Source organism: Theobroma cacao, chromosome 7, assembly GCF_053813885.1.
Source record: "Theobroma cacao isolate CCN51 chromosome 7, ASM5381388v1, whole genome shotgun sequence".
Classification (NCBI taxonomy): Eukaryota; Viridiplantae; Streptophyta; class Magnoliopsida; order Malvales; family Malvaceae; genus Theobroma; species Theobroma cacao.
The window spans coordinates 36,078,264-36,096,633 of NC_142645.1; the positions used below are offsets into that span (position 1 = coordinate 36,078,264).

An 18,370-nucleotide genomic window follows, 5' to 3' on the forward strand; every position below is an offset into this window, starting at 1 on the left:
TTGAGTCTCCCAAAAGTTGTCTACCCTAATGTTCTTAAAAATATCCTATTTATACTAACAAACTTAACCTATAGTTTCCTAAGTTGACCTATGATTTAATTAGGCTTAAAAGTGTAATGAGAGGCCAAAAAATCAATTGTCAATGTTTAAAATTTCCATTCCTGACACAATACATCTAGCTATTTTCTAACTCAATTTTTTCTTTCTTTGAGGTAGAACTAGGTCAATTGATCTCATGAAAGTTGTAACTCTGTCTTTTAGTTTTCCAATGATCCAAGAATCGCATCATTTGGAGTTATTTAGCGCAAGTTATGGCCTAAAGCATATGCTAACAGACTTCTGGGTCTTTTAACACCTTACTTTCCAAAATTAATGTCAAGCCCTACTCTATTATATACTTGTCATGTCATTCATGTACTTGATAGCATATCTACATACTGAGATACCTCGGAGAATCGTTAAAAGTCGGTATCATACCTAGTGATACAATTAAGTCGATTAAAACCTCGAACCAGTTTGAATAGAGATTTTAGGATATAATTGAGAGTTATTGAAGCTTAGAATGTCTTAATATGGTGATTCGGAGTTCGATAATTAATTTGGAGTCAAATTAGGAATTTTCATAATGTATGGGTAAAATGGTCATTTTGCCACTCGAGGGTAAAATGGTCATTTTGCCACTCGAGGGAAAAATTGGAATGTTGGATAAAATTTTTGACCAAGTTTGACTAATTGGAGCATGATTTGAATTTGAGAAATGAAAAATTTTAATTTTGACATTTTTTCGAACATAAAGGCAAAATAATCATTTTACGTGTCCATGAGGACATAATTGAAATTTTTAGAATTTTACACCACCATAACACTTGTCAATCCCATGAATTTCACCTATTATTATTTTATACTTTGGATAATTAAGAGATTACATGTGGTGGTGAGAAAATGCTTAATTGTTAAATTTTAACCATAGACCAATCACATGGTGACACATGTCAAGCTTTAATATTTTTATAATTTCCCTTATAAACTCAACATAAACTCTCCCATTTCACTCTTCATGGCCGGCCAAAGCAAAGAACAAAGAGAAAAGAATAGAAACAAACCCTAGAGAGGAAAATTCAAGAGAAATTTGTTGAATTTCAAAGAACAAAGCAATCAAAGGTAAGGTTTTTCAATTTTAGCTTAAAATCTACCTTTCCCATGCTTTCTTTTTCATTTTCTATGGTTGAAACACAAGTTTCCATGAGGGAATACTTGCTGGACGAACATAGGGAGAGAGGTTTTGATGATGGATTTTGCTAGATTTCATGATATCTTAGTGTTTTTAGTTGTTTGATGATGTTTGGCATGAAAAACAAGCAAGAAAATCACATGCCCTTCAACAACCCTCTTTGGTCGAATGTGATAGGTGACATGTTGATGATGGATTTTGTTGTATTTCATGTTATTTAGCTCGTAATTGATGATTTATGGTATCGGATATCGAAAACGATTATCGAAAAATATAGTTCCTTTAGTAAACGACTTGAACAATAATGAGAAATCCATAGTGAATGGACTTGGATTTGATTCTTAATGATATTGATGGATTTACTGGACTGTGTTAACACTGATTAGCACGTTAGTTCGAAATCAGAATGAATTTCAGTTACGATGAGTTAAGTCACAATCAAGCTCATTGAGGTACTTTGGTGTATTTGGAATATTGGAAGTGTAATGAATATATTTGAAGTTGAATCGGATGTTTTGGTTGATTCAACAGTGTATAGTTTGAGTTAGGTCGAATATAAATTCAGTCTGATCATAATTGAACCCACGTAGAACACCGTCTTTAAGTGATTATTCGAACAATTCTCATTCAATTTCATGCATTCATATAGAGCCTGAAATAGTTTTATAACAGTTTTGCACAAATATATTGTATTACATGTCGTGTATTATGTATAGGTGGTGAGCCCTCTGATAAGGGTAAAGTTATTGTACCCGAGGACCAAGAATAGGAGTACTCCAAACTCCCGTTATTGTGAGTAATTAAATGTTCACCTTAACTATCTAAAGTAGTTTATACTCGTTTTTATGATTTTAAAGAATAATGAACTTAAACCATAGATTTTTATGTTTTATAAGTTAAGCGTTGGTTAAATGAATGAGATTTATAAATTGTTTTGCAATTCAATGACGATTTTGGAAATTGAGTAGGTGGAGACTATATACTTGTGTTATCTATATATATATATATATATATATGGTTTGAATTGATGGCTTATGACAATATGATGGCATTAATGGCTGGATTTGTGGTTTGTGGATTATATAAACTGTTTTGTTTTACTTTGATAGGCTGGGTAATATTATATTTGCCATGTCATGCTGTCAAAATTTTTATTGATTTGGTGGGTTATTTGATTAGCTTACTGCAGTGGGTGGGTTTCCGTGGACCAACCTATTAGAAGGGCACGGTAAACCCCGTTATATTTTACCTTAGTACGAGAGGCGCGGAGGGTATCTCCTAAGATAAGTTTGGAGTTCACTTCACACCGAACCACCACGTGAGGATGAAACTCAGACGACGTCAAGGAATGACTATATTTTAAAAGTAAAAACATGTTTTATGGGTATATGTCGTTTTAACATCCTTGGCGAACTCGGTTGGATGCCTGAGCCAAGGTGTCCTTGAGTATGAGTTTTGGCACAAGCCAAGTTTTTAAGAGAATCATAAGCCTTGTTGATTATTTTGATGAAATGTAATTGTTTTATATGAATTGAAATGAGTTTTAAATGTTATGAATCATATTGTGATGGGATGATTTAACTATCTCCATTTACTCAGCTTTAGATGTTCTAGATGAACTTTGCTTACTCATTGGGTTCATAAAAACTCACCCCTTCTTTTTACCCATTTTAGACTCAGGATAGTCTGTAGACAGCCGATTTTGTCGAGGGTTGCTTTTGGATTTGCATCCTTAGAAATCGAAAGTCTACAATCTTGTATATTTTCGGTTATTTTGGGGCTCACATGTCATTGTAGAATATTTTTTTATACCTGGTTTAGTGTGCTATTATATATATGAATTTATTTTACTCTTACGCTACAAAAATTGTTTATGCAAGATTTTATAAATATTGTTTTATAAGAAAATAGAATATTTCATTTAATATTTTTATTTAGTTTGATTAGCCATGATTTCATTTTAAATGGATGATTTAGATTACTAAAATTATTTTTAGATAAGAAATGTATATTTTTCGATCGTATGCTGTATTTTCACCAGGTTTCAAAATTTTTAAGTAAAAATGACCAAAATACCCTGTGTGGCAGAAATTACTTTTTGTTTGTTTTTGATTTTCATATAGTTTATATTCCCTTAAAATATGATATTTAGTAACTGTTACTCACATGGGAGATATAAACTTGATGCAAGAGCCTTGCGAGGTTTCGGTTGACATTTCGGGTAAAGAATGTCTATCGAGACATCGCGTCGGTTGTCATGGACTTGAAGGGAGTACCGGGTCGTGATAATTAAGCTCCATTCTTTTAGTTCCTACAAAAAATATAAAAACTAATAAATAACAATCAAATTAAAAGAAATAACATAAAATTAAAGTAACTCACTTAAAAATAAACTAATTATAAAAACAACTAAAAATAAATAAATTATAATTGAAAATTGAGGACATAGCTATATTTAATAACAAAATTGGACTAAAATAATTCTATAAAATAGAATCATCAATAATTTTCTTGAAAATTTATAGGTGAGAGAGCTTTGTTAATTCTACCAAAAAGGTTGGAGAATTTAAGAGAAATTTCAATTAAAGGATTTTTTTAATATAATAAAAAAAGTTTGAAATAAACATATAAAATAAGTTTAATATAGATTAATGATTAAATAGCAACTTTTCGATGATGGAATTTCAAGAACGTTGTAAGGGATAATTTTCTTGAAAATTTCTAAGTAAGAATATTTTCTTCAGTTTTGCCATAAGTATTAGAGTATTCAAGAGACATTTCAATAACAAGAGATATTTATTTATTTGAATAATAAATAAATATAAATTTAAACAAATAAATGAGTAAATAAAAATTTTCTAATGATGAAATTTCGAGAAGGTTATAAGTAATAACTTTAAGAAAATTTCTAGGTGAGAAATTTTTCTCCAATTTTGCCATAAGTATTGGAGTGTTCAGGAAATATTTCAATATCAAAAGATTTTATTTGTTTTAAAACAATAAAATAAAATACTTAAAATATAAAAAATAATTAAGGAAAATAAGATTGAATATTGAATCTAAAGATTATTTATTAAGGTTAAAAAGTATAACACATAATTAAATAGGTACCACGTAGTGGGCTTTGTCAGGGTGTTAATACCTTCCTCACATGTAACTATACTTCCGAGCCTAACTTGTTTCGAAGATTCGTTTAAATGAACCTAAGTCAAGTTTATAACTCATTAAAAGGTATATATTCACCTAGTTGATCAATCACACCTAAATAAAAAAGATTAATGATGACTCCTCTTTCATGTCAAATATTTGAGTTTACAGACTTAGACATTAAGACAAATGTCGTTGGGTATAGTATGAATTGTATAGAGATATATCAATTGTCTATAGAGGAATCATAACCCTGAGTGATAAGCAATAAGAAGTATCTCGTAAACTAGTTGATTGGTATTTGCTTTTATGCAAATCCTTGGCCAAGGTATAATGAGGATTCAAAAAAAAGGGAGTTTTCATGGAATCTTCATTGTCACGACCCGGTACTCCTTTCGAGCCTGTGACAACCGTCGCGATGTCTCAATAGACATTTATTACTCGAAATGTCAACCGAAAACTCGCAAGGTTCTTGCATCAATTTTACGTCTCCCCTGTGAGCAACAGTTACTAAATATCATGTTTTAAGAGAATATAAACTATTTTTAAATCAAAAACAAACAAAAATAATTTTTGCCACACAGGGGTATTTTGGTCATTTTTATCCGAAAACTTTGAAACTTGGTGAAAATACAGCATACGATCGAAAAATATACATTTCTTATCTAAAAATAATTTTAGTAATTTAAATCATCCATTTAAAATGAAATTTTGGCTAATCAAACTAAATAAAAATATTAAATAAAATATTTCATTTTCTTATAAAACAATATTTATAGAATCCTACATAAATAATTTTTGTAGCGTAAGTGACGTCGGGACGTTGTAAATACACCTGGGCGTTGTGAAAGACACCAATCGTGGCGAGGTTGAAAACCCCACTAAGGTGAATCACCAATCTTGGCAAGGTTGAAAACCCCACTAAGGTGAAAAATAGCCAAAATCCCACTTTGGTTGGTTAGGCCAAAGATACTAAAACCTCTTGCTCTTTAAAAGAGTCTAGAGAAATAAGCACTCTTACTTAAGAAAATATTATTTATTAACTCTCAACTCTGAATGTCTCATAACTAAGCCTAAGGGTCCTATTTATAGTATTATAGACTTAAATCTTAATAAAACTCTACTTCTAGTTATCAAATACAATTAGAATAATTAATAAGAGATTTAAATAAAATAGGCATTCTATTCCTAAATAGAACATGACTATCCTAATTAAATACTAATTCTTAAAAGTATTAAAATAAAAATAAGAAAAGAATCCTAATCTAAATAAAATAAAAAAAATAAATCCTAAATCAACTAAATTAGCAAAAACTAAATACAATCCTAGATGCTCCTACGTCATTCTCCTCGGGTCAGAAAAACTCAGCTCTGAAGAGTAGGCTTGGACATACTCCATGTTGATGTTTGGATCCATATATTGTCATAGTCCATACCAACCATTTGATCAATTCATCCATTGTTTTGAAGGTTGTTTTCCATTCATCTCCAAGTCGTATTCGAATTTGTTGATATCTTTTCTTCAAATCGATCTTCAAAAACACTCTAGAGCCAATGAACATGTCATCCAATCGAGGGATAGGAAAATCATACTTAACTGTAGTCTTGTTAACGGCATGGTTGTCCACAAAGCTTTTCGATAAGTTTCCCGAACTTTGGTTGACCAATTTTGTTTGACCATATATGGGTGAAGATACTTCATTCTCCTTGGAGACTAATAAGAGACATAAATGGTTTGGCTCACAATAAGCTTTGTTTAAGCTAGACATAGTGATGAGTGTTTTATCTTCTTATTGTCGTTTTGGTCTATCTTCTGGCTTTAATGGAGTTAACATAATTTTTACTCCATCCTTAATGAAGGAATAAGTATTCTTGTATCCATCATGGTGAGCTTGACGATCATATTGCCATGGGCGTCCTAACAACAAGTGGCAAGCGTCCATTGGGATAACATCGCATCAAACTTCATTTTCATACTTATTTCCAAGAGAGAATTGAACACAACAGCGCTTTGTTACCTTAACTTCGTTTCCTTTTCTCAACTATTGTAGCTTGTAAGGATGACGATGTACTTCAGTTAGAAGTTTCAACTTTTCCACCATGTAGTTGGCAACAACATTCTCACAAATTCCACTATCAATAATAACATTACAAACTTTCCCTTGAGATGTGCACCTCGTATAGAATATGTTGTGACGAAGCCAACTTTCATCTTCAGTCATCATAGCAGTGTTAAGGTTACGACGAAAAACAAGAGCTTCTCCATGGTCAGTAGAAATTTCTTCTATCTCTTCATTGTTGAAATTCTCTAGCTCATTCTTTATTTTGTCATCATATTCATCATAAACTGGTTCTAATTTTTCCCAATGCACATAATCTTCTTCTTCTACTAAGGAAATAATTTTTCAATTCGGACAATCAGAAGCAATATGTCCAAATCCTTGGCATTTGAAGCACTTTTTGTTGACATTAGAAGCACGAGTAGAAGTAGTCTCTTTATCGTTACTAGTTGCAGTTTTGGAAGAGTTTACCTTTGGAGGCGGGATGGTTAGTGAACTCTGACTTCCATTGTTTGAGGTAGATTCTTGTTGTCTAGATGAACTCATTGACCTTTTTCGTGATCGTTGTTTTTCAACCTTTAATGCTAATCTGATGACATCATTTAGGTTCCAATATGGTTGTAGTTGAACAACATCTGCAATTTCAACATTGAGACCCCCAAGATAACGAGCTATAGTTTGTTCTTCATGGTCATGGACATCGCACTTCATGTGAAGTTGTTCGAACTCCATTGTATATTCTTCCACCATCATTGTTTTTTGCCTCAAGTTATGAAATTTGATAAAAATTTCTTGTCGATAATGCCCAAGAAGGAACTTACGCTTGAGTTCTCGACGCATCTTATCCCATGTTCTGATCTTGTTGCGACCTTCTCTTTCTCGTTGTCTTTTGAGATTTTCCCACCAAATAGAAGCGTGTTTCTTCAATTTAATCGCCACAAGCTTCACATATTTTTCATCGGGAATATTTTTGAGCTCGAAAACTCTTTTTACTGTGTAGAGCCAATCAAGGAAGTCATTAGGATGAAGTCTTCCTTCAAACTCAGGAATGTCGATTTTGATTCTCAAATCTCTAGCAGCAGTAGTTCTCAGGCGATGAATAGGTACTTCTTAATCAAAGGATGAATTTTGATGAAACGGGTTGGTGTCATTCTCTTCATCACTAGAGCTGCTATTGTTAATTTGAGCATCACGTCTTGCGAGTTGCTCTTGTAATTCTTGAATTTGCTGACGTAGTTCTGCAATCTCAATCTCGTGATCATCTCTTTGACGATTTTGACGTCTTGGCGGCATTTTATTTTATGGTGATAATGTTATGGTGATGTAGAAAGAAAAAAAAAAGATGATGATATAACTATAAAGCAATAAAATTACCCGAACAGGGAGTATCGAAACTCGACAGCGAACTTGAACTTATGCAATGAATAATAATCCTCCCGCTCTAATACCAAACTGATGCCGGGGCGTTATAAATACACCTGGACGTTGTGAAAGACACCGATCGTGGCGAGGCTGAAAACCCCACTAAGGTGAATAACCAATCTTGGCAAGGTTGAAAACCCCACTAAGGTGAAAAATAGCCAAAATCCCACTTTGGTTGGCTAGGCCAAAGATACTAAAACCTCTTACTCTTTAAAAGAGTCTAGAGAAATAAGCACTCCTGCTTAAGAAAATATTATTTATTAACTCTCAACTCTGAATGTCTCATAACTAAGCCTAAGGGTCCTATTTATAGTATTATAGGCCTAAATCTTAATAAAACTCTACTTCTAGTTATCTAATACAATTAGAATAATTAATAAGAGATTTAAATAAAATAGGTGTTTTATTCCTAAATAGAACATGAGTATCCTAATTAAATACTAATTCTTAAAAGTATTAAAATAAAAATAAGAAAAGAATCCAAATCTAAATAAAATAAAAAAAATAAATCCTAAATCAACTAAATTAGCAAAAACTAAATACAATCCTAGACGCTCCTACGTCATTAAGAGAAAAATAAATTCATATATATAATAGCACACTAAACCAGGTATATAAAAATATTCTACAATGACATGTAGGCTCCAAAATAACCGAAAATATACAAGATTGTAGACTTTTGATTTCTAAGGATGCTAATCCAAATGCAACCCTTGACAAAATCGACTGTCTACAGACTGTCCTGAGCCTGAAATGGGTAAAAAGAAAGGATGGGTTTTTTATAAACCCAGTGAGTAAGCAAAATTCATCTATAACATCTAAAGCCGAGTAAATGAAGACAATTAAATCATCCCATCATAATATAGTTCATAACATTCAAAACTCATTTCAATTCCTATAAAACAATTACATTTCATCAAAATTGTCAAACCCTGCTTTGTAAAATAATTATTACGTCATTTACATGCTCGATAGAATGTTTGTATATTTAGGAAGTTCGAAAAATTGTTAAAAGACGATATTGCCCTTAATGGTACCATTGAGTCGATTAAGCCTCGAACTAGTTCAAATAGGAATTTTAAGGTGAAATTAAGAGTTTCACAGTTCAGGGATGACTCAAAATGGTAATTCGGAGTTTGAGGATCAATTTAGAGTCAAACCAGAATTTTCACTATCTAGGGGCAAAATCGTAATTTTTCCACTCACGGATAAATTTTGAGATTTTGAGAGAATTTAGATCACATTTGACAAATTGGAGAATGGTATGAGTATAAGGGATGAAAAATATGTCTATGGGCAATTTTTCAGTTTTTGGGGCAAAAATGTAATTTTTCACTTTACGGGGGTAAAAGTGTAATTTTTAAAAATTTACCCCACCAAAACTTTGGAAAAGTCTAGAAATTTCATGGAAGACATGGATAAGTGAAGAGGATTGAGTGGTAGAAAAATAAAGTCAAAAAGATGACTAGAAAAAAATAAAATAATAAAATATTCAAAAGGTAAATAAAATAATAATATTTTATTAAGCCTATTAAAAGGCTTGAAAATTCCAGAATTATTCATTGGGAGGGTCAGCCAAAACCAGCAGGAGAGAGAGAGAAATAAGAACAAACCCTAGAGTGAGAAAATTCAAAGAAAAAGTGTGATTTTTCAAGGAATCAAGTGTTTAAAGGTATGATTTTTCAAGCTTAGGTTAAGATTTATCATTTCCATGCATTTCTCCTTATTTTCCATGGTTAAATTATGTGTTTTGATGATGGATTCAAATCTGATCATATGGGTTTAGAGAGAGAAAGTTGTTAGATTAATTTGATTTTGAACTATGTTAGTGTTTAGTGTTAGTTTAGCATGTTTATGAGTAAAACAACAAGAAAAATATTCATTTTCTCCATGAATTTCTCTAGCCCGAATCTAGCCAATGGTGTGTGAGGATGAGGTTGACTTTATTTTAAGAGAATTAGATGGAAAAATGATGAATTATGAGGTTGAAAATTTAATGGGAATTTTTGGTGCAAAAAAATTGAAATTTTTACCCATTAGGGGTAAAAGTGTAATTTATGATCCGAACTGATAAATTGGACCACATTCACAGTCATTGAGGTATTGTGGATATAATTGGATAATTGAAATTGAAATGGATGGACTTGGAGTTGAATTGAAGATTTTAGAAATTTACACTGTGTATAGGCGAGTTAGGTCGGACACTGTGATTAAGCGATTGTCCAAACATTTCACACCCTATCTAGTGCATACGCATGGATAAGAGCCTGAAATAATATATATTGATTTGACACAAATTATTGAATTTTTTGTGTCATGTATTGTGGATAGGTGGTGAGCTATCTGATACGGGTAAAAGACTACACTCGAAGATCGAGAATAGGAGTATATGTACTCCTAGTACAGTGAGTAAACTTACTATCGTCTTAATTATCTAGAGTAGATTTATTTAATTGTGTGATTTTATGAAAAAATTGGTTTAATTGAAAAATTATTGTGTTTTATGGGAAAATGAGATTTTATAAAATAATTTTATAAAATTTTTGAAAATTTAATAATGATTTCAAAAATAGAGTAATTGGAGACCTATACTATGATTGTGTTGTTTATCCATGATTTTACATTAAATGGCTTATGATAAATGTGGGTATGACTGGTTATTTTTATGATTTAAAGAATATGTGAACTGCTTTGATTTGCCTTGAATGTGTTAAGTGAGCCATGTCATATTATTGTGATTTTATTGGTTGGTGGATTATAAAGTGGGCACTGCAGTGACGGGGGTTCCGTGGGCTAGCCTAATTAGAGGGGCACGGTTCCCAATTATTGAGCTTACCTTGATTGGAGAGGCGCGTAGGATAACTCCCGAGGTAGGATTTGAGTACACTTCACGTTGGCCACCACGTGAAATTGGGACTCAGCCAACGTCAAGGAACGGCTGTGTTGTTAGAGGTAAAATGTGTTTGTGTGTGTGACAATAAACAGCCTTGGCGGTCTCGGTAAGATGCTTTCGCGAGGTATCCCAGAGAATGGATTTTTGGCAAGGGCCAAGTTTTTGAAAAGTGCATAAGCCATGTTGAGTAATTAGATGAAATCCAATTATTTATATGGGTTGAGATGAATTATTTTAATTGTCTCCTATTACTCGGCTTTAGATTATTTTGATGATGTTTGTCTACTCACTGAGATTTTATAATCTCACCCCTTCTTCCTATACATTTTTCAAGCTCAGAATAGGCAGTAGACTGTCAATTGCATCGAGAAGTAAATTTCGGAGTTGCATCCTAGAAAGCAAGGTTATAGACTTAAACCTTTTCAGTTATTTGGGGGCTCACGTGTCATTGTAATTTAAAGTGCATACTCTAGTTTTCTATATTATAGTATGTATAAATTTATTTTGTTTTTATGTGCAGAAAATTAATTTTTTGATGTTTCAAAAATATACATATATATATATATATTGTTTTACATTAAAATAGATTATTTTAATTAATATTTTTAGTTTATTTTATTATTCAAAAAAAAAGAAAAGGAAATAAAGAGAGAGGAATGGAAAAACTGGTACAAAAGCCTTGCGAGGTCTCGAAAGGCGTTCGGGGGAAGAATGTCTATCGAGGCTTCGCGGCGGTTGTCACGGGCTCGATGGGAGTTCCGGGTCGTGACAAAAATAATCAACAAGGCTTATGATTCTCTTAAAAACTTGGCTTGTGCCAAAACTCATACTCGGTGACACCTTGGCGTGGGCATCCAACCGAGTCCACCAAGGATGTTAAAACGACATATACCCATAAAACATGTTTTTACTTTTAAACTATAGCCATTCCTTGGCATTGGCTGAGTTTCATCCTCACGTGGTGGTTCGACGTGAAGTGAACTCTAAACTTACCTTAGGAGATACCCTCCGCACCTCTCATACTAAGGTAAAATATAACGGGGTTTACCGTGCCCCTCTAATAGGCTGGTCCACGAAAACTCACCCATTGTAGTAAGCTAATCAAATAACCCACCAAATCAATAAACATTTCGACAGCATAACATGGCTAATATAATATTACCCAGCCTATCAAGGTTAAACCAAACAGTTTATATAATCCACAAACCACAAATCCAGCCACTCATGCCATCACATTGTCATAAGCCATCAATTCAAACCATATATATATATAGATAACACAAGTATTTAGTCTCCACTTACTCAATTTTCAAAACCAGTATTCGATTTCAAAACAAGTTATAAATCTCATTTCGTTTAACCAACACTTCAATTTTGAAACATAATAATTTACAATTCAAACTCATTATTCTTTGAAATCATAAAAATGAGTATAAACTACTTTAGATAGTTAAGATGATCGTTTGATTACTCACAATAGCAGGAGTTTGGAGTACTCTTATTCTTGGTCCTCAAGCATAATATCTTTACCCTTATCAGAGGGCTCATCACCTATACATAATACACGACACGTAATTCAATATATTTGTGCCAAACTGTTATAAAACTATTTCAGGCTCTATATGAATGCATGACATTGAATGCGAATTGTCCGAATAATCACTTAAAGATGGTGTTCTACGTGGGTTCAATTATGATCGAACTGAATTGGCATTTGACCTAACTCGCACTATGCCTTGTTTAATTAGCCAAAACATCCAATTCAACTCCAAATATTTTCATCACACTTCCAATAATCTAATATACCAAAGCATTACAATGAACTTGATTTTTGACTAACTTCACCATTTTCCAAAATTCATTCTGATTCTGAACAAACATACTAATCAATGTCTACACAGTCTCATAAATCCATATATATATCATTAGGAATCAAATCCAAGTCCATCTACTATGATTTTCTCAGTTTTCATCAAGCCATTTTCTAAAGGAACTATACTTTTCAATAACCGGTTTCAATATCCAACATCATAATTCATCAATTCCTAGCTAAAAACATGATTTACAACCAAATCCATCATCAACATGCCCTATAGAAAATTTGGCCAAATGAGGGTGGTTGAAGAACATGTGATTTTCTTGCTTGTTTTTCCTTCCAAACATCACAAAATGACTAAAAACACTAGGATATTATGAAATCTAGCAAAATTCATCACCAAAACTTCTCTCTCTAGATTTGGCCAGCAAAGGTTCCCTCTTGAAAACTTGAATTTCAGCCATGGATAATGAAAACGAATGCATGGGAAAGGTAGATCACAAGCTAAAATTAAAAAATCTTACCTTTACTTGCTCGATTCCTTGAAATCCAACAATTTCTCTTAAATTTTTCCTTCCTAGGGTTTGTTCTTCTCTTTTTCTCTTTGTTCCCTTGCTTGGCCAGCCATAAGAGTGTGAATGTGAAGGTTTTAAGTGAGTTTATATAGGCAATTAAAATAATATTAAAACTTGACACTTGTCACCATTTAATTGGTCCATGTTTAAAAACTTAATGATTAAGCATTTCATTCCCACCACATATAATCTCTCACTTAAAAAAAATAATGGGTGAAATTCATGGGTTTGACAAGTGTCATGGTGGTGTAAAATTCCAAAATTTCCAATTTCGCCCTCATGGACACTTAAAATGATCGTTTTACCCCTATGTTCGAAAAAATGTCGAAATTGAAAATTTTCACTTCTCAAATTCAAATAATGCTCTAATTAATCAAATTTAGTCAAAATATCATCCAACATTCCAATTTTGCCCTTGGGTGGCAAAATGACCATTTTGCTCCTACGTTATGGAAAATTCCTAATTTGATTCCAAATTAATCCTCGAACTCCGAATCACCATATTAAGACATTCTAAGGTTCAATAACTCTCAAATACATTCTAAAATCTCTATTCAAACTAGTTCGAGATTTTAATCGACTTAATTGTACCACTAGGTACATACCCACTTTTAACGATTCTCTGAGGCATCCAAGTATGTAGATATGCTATCAAATACATGAATGACATGACAAGTATATAATAGAGTAAGGATTGACATTCATTATGCAGATTTCAAGGTCAATAGCAAACATAGAAAGATATAAAGAGTAAACACTAAATCATGCTATTTACTCATTTCGAGGTACATGATGATGGGATTGAATTACATAGATAAACTGTGCACTGACTAGGTTCGTATAATCACATTGACCTTTTAAAAATTGAGGGCCATGATGTGTTGCTAGACATCAATTTGGTCTATGAGTACAGGTCGATCAATTACAGAATTGAGGATTAATTAAATAGATATTTGATTAATCTAATTATAAATACGATTTAGGATTACAATTATTCTCATTGTAAACATAATTAGAAATCTAATGGGTCTCACACATAAGGTGAATTGTCCAAATTAATCTGAGTTCAATTGGATATGATCTAATTGATTTTATAAAGACTTAATCCTATTAAATATTAAGCTAAATCAAATATGATTTGATAAAGAATAAAGCGAAAGAGAAATCGACAAAATCTGTAACGCATGGGATTTGTGATTTCTATTGGTGGCGCTAGGGAAATCGGCCTAGCATGAATTAATCACATTGGCTTTGTTATGGACTTGATTTATGTGTTTTAATACAATTGGACCTGGTTACACATAAGTCTGAAAGTTAATTAAATTTATATAATTAAACAAAGGTCCAATTAGCCCTAATTAGCGAGAGACATCTTCTAATCCTTGTAAGATATGAACTATTTTAATTCACTCTATTAAATGATCAGCTAGCTGCCTCTTGAATGAGAGAGAAGAGTTCTGATTTTGGTCTCTCATGAGTTGAGATAGGATCACAACGAAAAAAGAAAAATACAAGGGAGCTTTAAGTTGAGAGTTTGCTAGTACAAGCTTTGGTTAAGGGATTCACTCACTTTTAGTGAAGAGATCTTGACAAATCTATGTGAATCATCATCAGAGGCAAGACAATTGTGCTGCTATGGTTTGATAAGTCCTAGTTGCTATGCAAGAAGTCACAAATGAAAACCAAGGAGGACTCGACCGAAGGAAAAGAGATATCAAATGTTCAGGTATGTGTCGAAATCCTTCTCTTGTGTTTTTCTTATATTAGTTTCAATTAAAGTGATCCATGGTTTAGAGAATTGAAAATTTTAATATTCCGTTGTGTATGATCCACCTTAGAATGTTTCAAATCCCCAACACGAAGAAGGAAAAAGGACATTCATCACAACACCATAATCATTAAAGATTTATTTCATAGCACTCCATGGTATGAAGAGTTTCACGCCATATCCCAATACTCCGAGCGACCATTGGGTTCCAAAGTCTCCTCCCTGAATCCCTAACAACCGTCATTCCAATCGCACGAGACACTGCCCCAAGTGCTCACACACACCACACACTCTCTCACTCATTTTCCTCATCCTAAGCAATTCTCTAATCTATAGCCTTATAATGTTGATTCCGCACTTGTCCACTTGAGATAGTTGAGATTGAGGAATTAAGTCAATATTGGTTTTTCCAGTAGAAATTGATTTCTATGTTGATAGGTGAACTACTTTTGTGTTCCATTGTATCTGAGATGTCATGTCTGAAGTGTGGCATTTATTATAGAGCACTATGGAAGGTCACAAAATTATGAGAATCAGAAATACTTTTGGATGGTTGTCAAGAGAATGATCAACTAGTTTTCTGAACAATTACGCAATTGCTTTTTTCCTTTTTGCTTTCATATTTCATAATCATTTCCTTTCTCTTTCAACTGTTAAATTATGATTCCGGTTCCCTCTGACTGTGTCTTCACGAAGAACTTCATACTGTAGAAGGTATTCTTCTTCAAAATCATTTATATATGTGTAATGTATAGTATTTCATGATAATGATAACATGAATAAATATATGACAAATCAAGACGGAAACTGATAATTGGTATCAATCTTTGATGGAAAACAAACTTTTGTTTTATCTTAATTCAATTAATAGAGTTGAAAATAATTTCTCTATATTCTAGCATAACAATTGTTTTGGGCATGGCTTTAGTTGTTCGTCTATAAAAAGTAGAGGCTGGTATGGAGGGTCAACTAGGGTTTGAATTTAAGCTATTTCAAGTTGAGATTATTTTGAATTTATGTTGTTGAATTTTAAAACAAAATTGAGTTTAACTCTATGGAATGATATTATGATGGGTAACATATTAATTCTTGTGACATATGAATTCCTAGATTTTTAATCTACATTCAAAATAGTGGGCAGAATTTAATAATCCACCACTATTGCAAGTATTGTAGACCAAGGCAAGGGTCCAAGGCAGAAAAAGGCACATAAATACCATTAGGCATGCATGTACTAAAACTGAATGGCACAGAAGGAAGGCATGCATTCCTTGAGAGGTGAATAACACCCAAAATTCAAGCCCATTTGGCCAACACAGACATGCAAGCAGCCCCTAGAAGAAGTGAGACATTTGCTCCTACTTGAAGCCTAACGTTGCTTTGCAGCCTTGGGTTCATGAAATCCGCAGCCAGCAGGTCAACAAGTGACATGTAAATCAAAATCCCAGCAGAAGCTGAATTGAAAACCCCTCCAACAATTAAAGCAGTTGGGCTGTTGTCATTGTAGAAACATGAAATCCCAATACCTACTGCAATTCCCAATGGCGTTGTTAGGGAGAAAAACGTTCCCATGATTGCCACGGACAGAGACTTGAATTGTGCCTACATCACCAACAAAACTTTTGGGATGATGATGATGATGATGATTTATCTATAATGCAGTATTTATCCGCACAAGAGAGCAGAAATCGTACTAGAAATAATTCGCAAGCAAGTGTACTTGACCAGAAGATTATGAATTATTAATTCTAATTGATTCCACTTGAGCTAGTTAGCACAACAAAGTTTGGGCTATTGGCTTACACTTATAAAATTGTTTTAGACTTACTCTTTCGGTAGCATTGACATTTGACTGCACTTTCCTTTACTAAATATAAGTGCAGAGGTTGCCACAATGACAACATTCTCCATTCTCCACCCTATTTTTCTCACTATACCCAATTTCACCGATGGAATTTCACAAGAATTTCCTACAACTTTATCCCTGAAAATCCGTACATAATGCTTATGATCCTCAATGTTCCTGATATAAATTAAAAACAAAAAAAGAGAGAGAGGAAAAACTAGTAAAATTAAGCTTTTGAGCTGTAGCTGTACCTGAGATATGCAGCCTCCAAGTCCCATTCCTTCAAAAAACTGATGGAAAGACAAGGCTGCTAGGAGTGGCCTTATTGTATCAGGACTCTCAGACGCACCCAAAGATATCCCAATAATCACCGAATGAACCACGATTCCTACCTCCAATACCTGACAAAAAAACCCATCAAATTGCAATAAAAGATATCACTTCTTTCAGAGCCCAATCAAACCTAAAAATCCAATATAGTTTATAAAAAAATCAACCGAAGATAATTAACTTAAAACTTAATTAGCCTGACTTGGGATATGATACGTTGACGGATGAGCTCTGATAAGCCAAACTCTTCAGATGGGGAAGCAGACCCATGAGCATGGCCATGAGTGGCATGTGTATGAACATGTACATGACCTGCATGTTCAGCAGCCTTCTCTTCATCTGCATTTACCTGCTTATTCTTATTGAAATGCTGCCTCTTATAATACCCTGTCGCGAATGTGTCGATCATTAACGTCCCTATGGCAGACATCATGGCGACAAAACCTGAAAATGGAAAATTTCCCCATGGACTTTCTTTAAGGCAAGGTGAAGTTAAGTTTTTGAATGCATCCGGTAGGATATGAACGAACCCTGTTGCTAGAATAACACCAGCAGCAAAAGCCTTGATCATGAAGAAAATGTCATTTTCCGGCCTCAATGCAGGAATTCTCCTCCCTAGCAATGGGAGGCTCACTCCAACAGCACCAGCAACAAGAATAGCAGCAATCGCACCAAGTTTATATTTTAGTGCTTCTCCTTTATTTTGTGCTAAATCCTCCACTTCACATGTACACTCGGTAGAGACTGTTGCAGGGAAGAGGAGAAGAATAAGGAGAGAAGAAATCTGCAAGATTTTGATTGAACAATCTTGAACACCAACCATGGTGCCTGCGTACATGACAGATCAGAGACAGAGACGACCTTTAAGTAAAGATAATGAAAGGGGGACGAGACTCTTGAGGGAAGCTGAGATGTTCTTATATGGAAAGCAAGAGAATTTGCAAAGCTGGTGGTTGCACATAACCGGATGGCTAATAACAAGAGAATAAAAAGCATCATACACTTTTAAAGAAAATGCAGCAAGGGAAAACCATCCAATAACTTGATTGTTTATATATAGTAGCACGGGCTAGATGCCCTGAGGGAGCCCACAAGCATAGATTATTACCACATTTCTTGCCTTTGATCCGTTACCTCTGATGCTATAGGAGATTATTACAAAGATCAGATTCTTGAATACAAAGGCAAAGATTTGAAGTAGCCTGCAGATGTCTGGACACAGTAAAAAATTGTTAGATGAGTTGGCATGCTATTGTAATAGACAGTCATATTATTATTATTA

The 18,370-nt window shown here is 33.4% G+C and overlaps 1 protein-coding gene across 1 annotated transcript; it reads right to left on the reverse strand.

Annotated features, from left to right (window-relative positions):
- Window positions 1-15,977: 15,977 nt before the first annotated feature.
- ZIP1 (zinc transporter 1 precursor) lies at window positions 15,978-18,096 on the reverse strand. The gene is made up of 3 exons (XM_007022677.3): window positions 17,291-18,096; window positions 17,010-17,159; window positions 15,978-16,514 (listed from the first exon to the last, which is right to left on the reverse strand). Exons 1-3 carry the CDS (start codon window positions 17,924-17,926, stop codon window positions 16,209-16,211), a joined length of 1,092 nt encoding a protein of 363 aa, XP_007022739.3. The 5' UTR covers window positions 17,927-18,096; the 3' UTR covers window positions 15,978-16,208.
- Between the last annotated feature and the right edge of the window lie 274 nt (window positions 18,097-18,370).

Excerpts from the sequence above, each read along its gene's own strand:
- ZIP1 (XM_007022677.3), bottom strand. The coding sequence starts at position 17,926 with ATGTACGCAGGCACCATGGTTGGTGTTCAAGATTGTTCAATCAAAATC. Across the intron at positions 17,160-17,290 it reads GTCAACGTATCATATCCCAA|GTATTGGAGGTAGGAATCGT; the intron begins GTCAGGCTAATT and ends TTTTTTTGTCAG. Across the intron at positions 16,515-17,009 it reads TTGGAGGCTGCATATCTCAG|GCACAATTCAAGTCTCTGTC; the intron begins GTACAGCTACAG and ends TTGGTGATGTAG.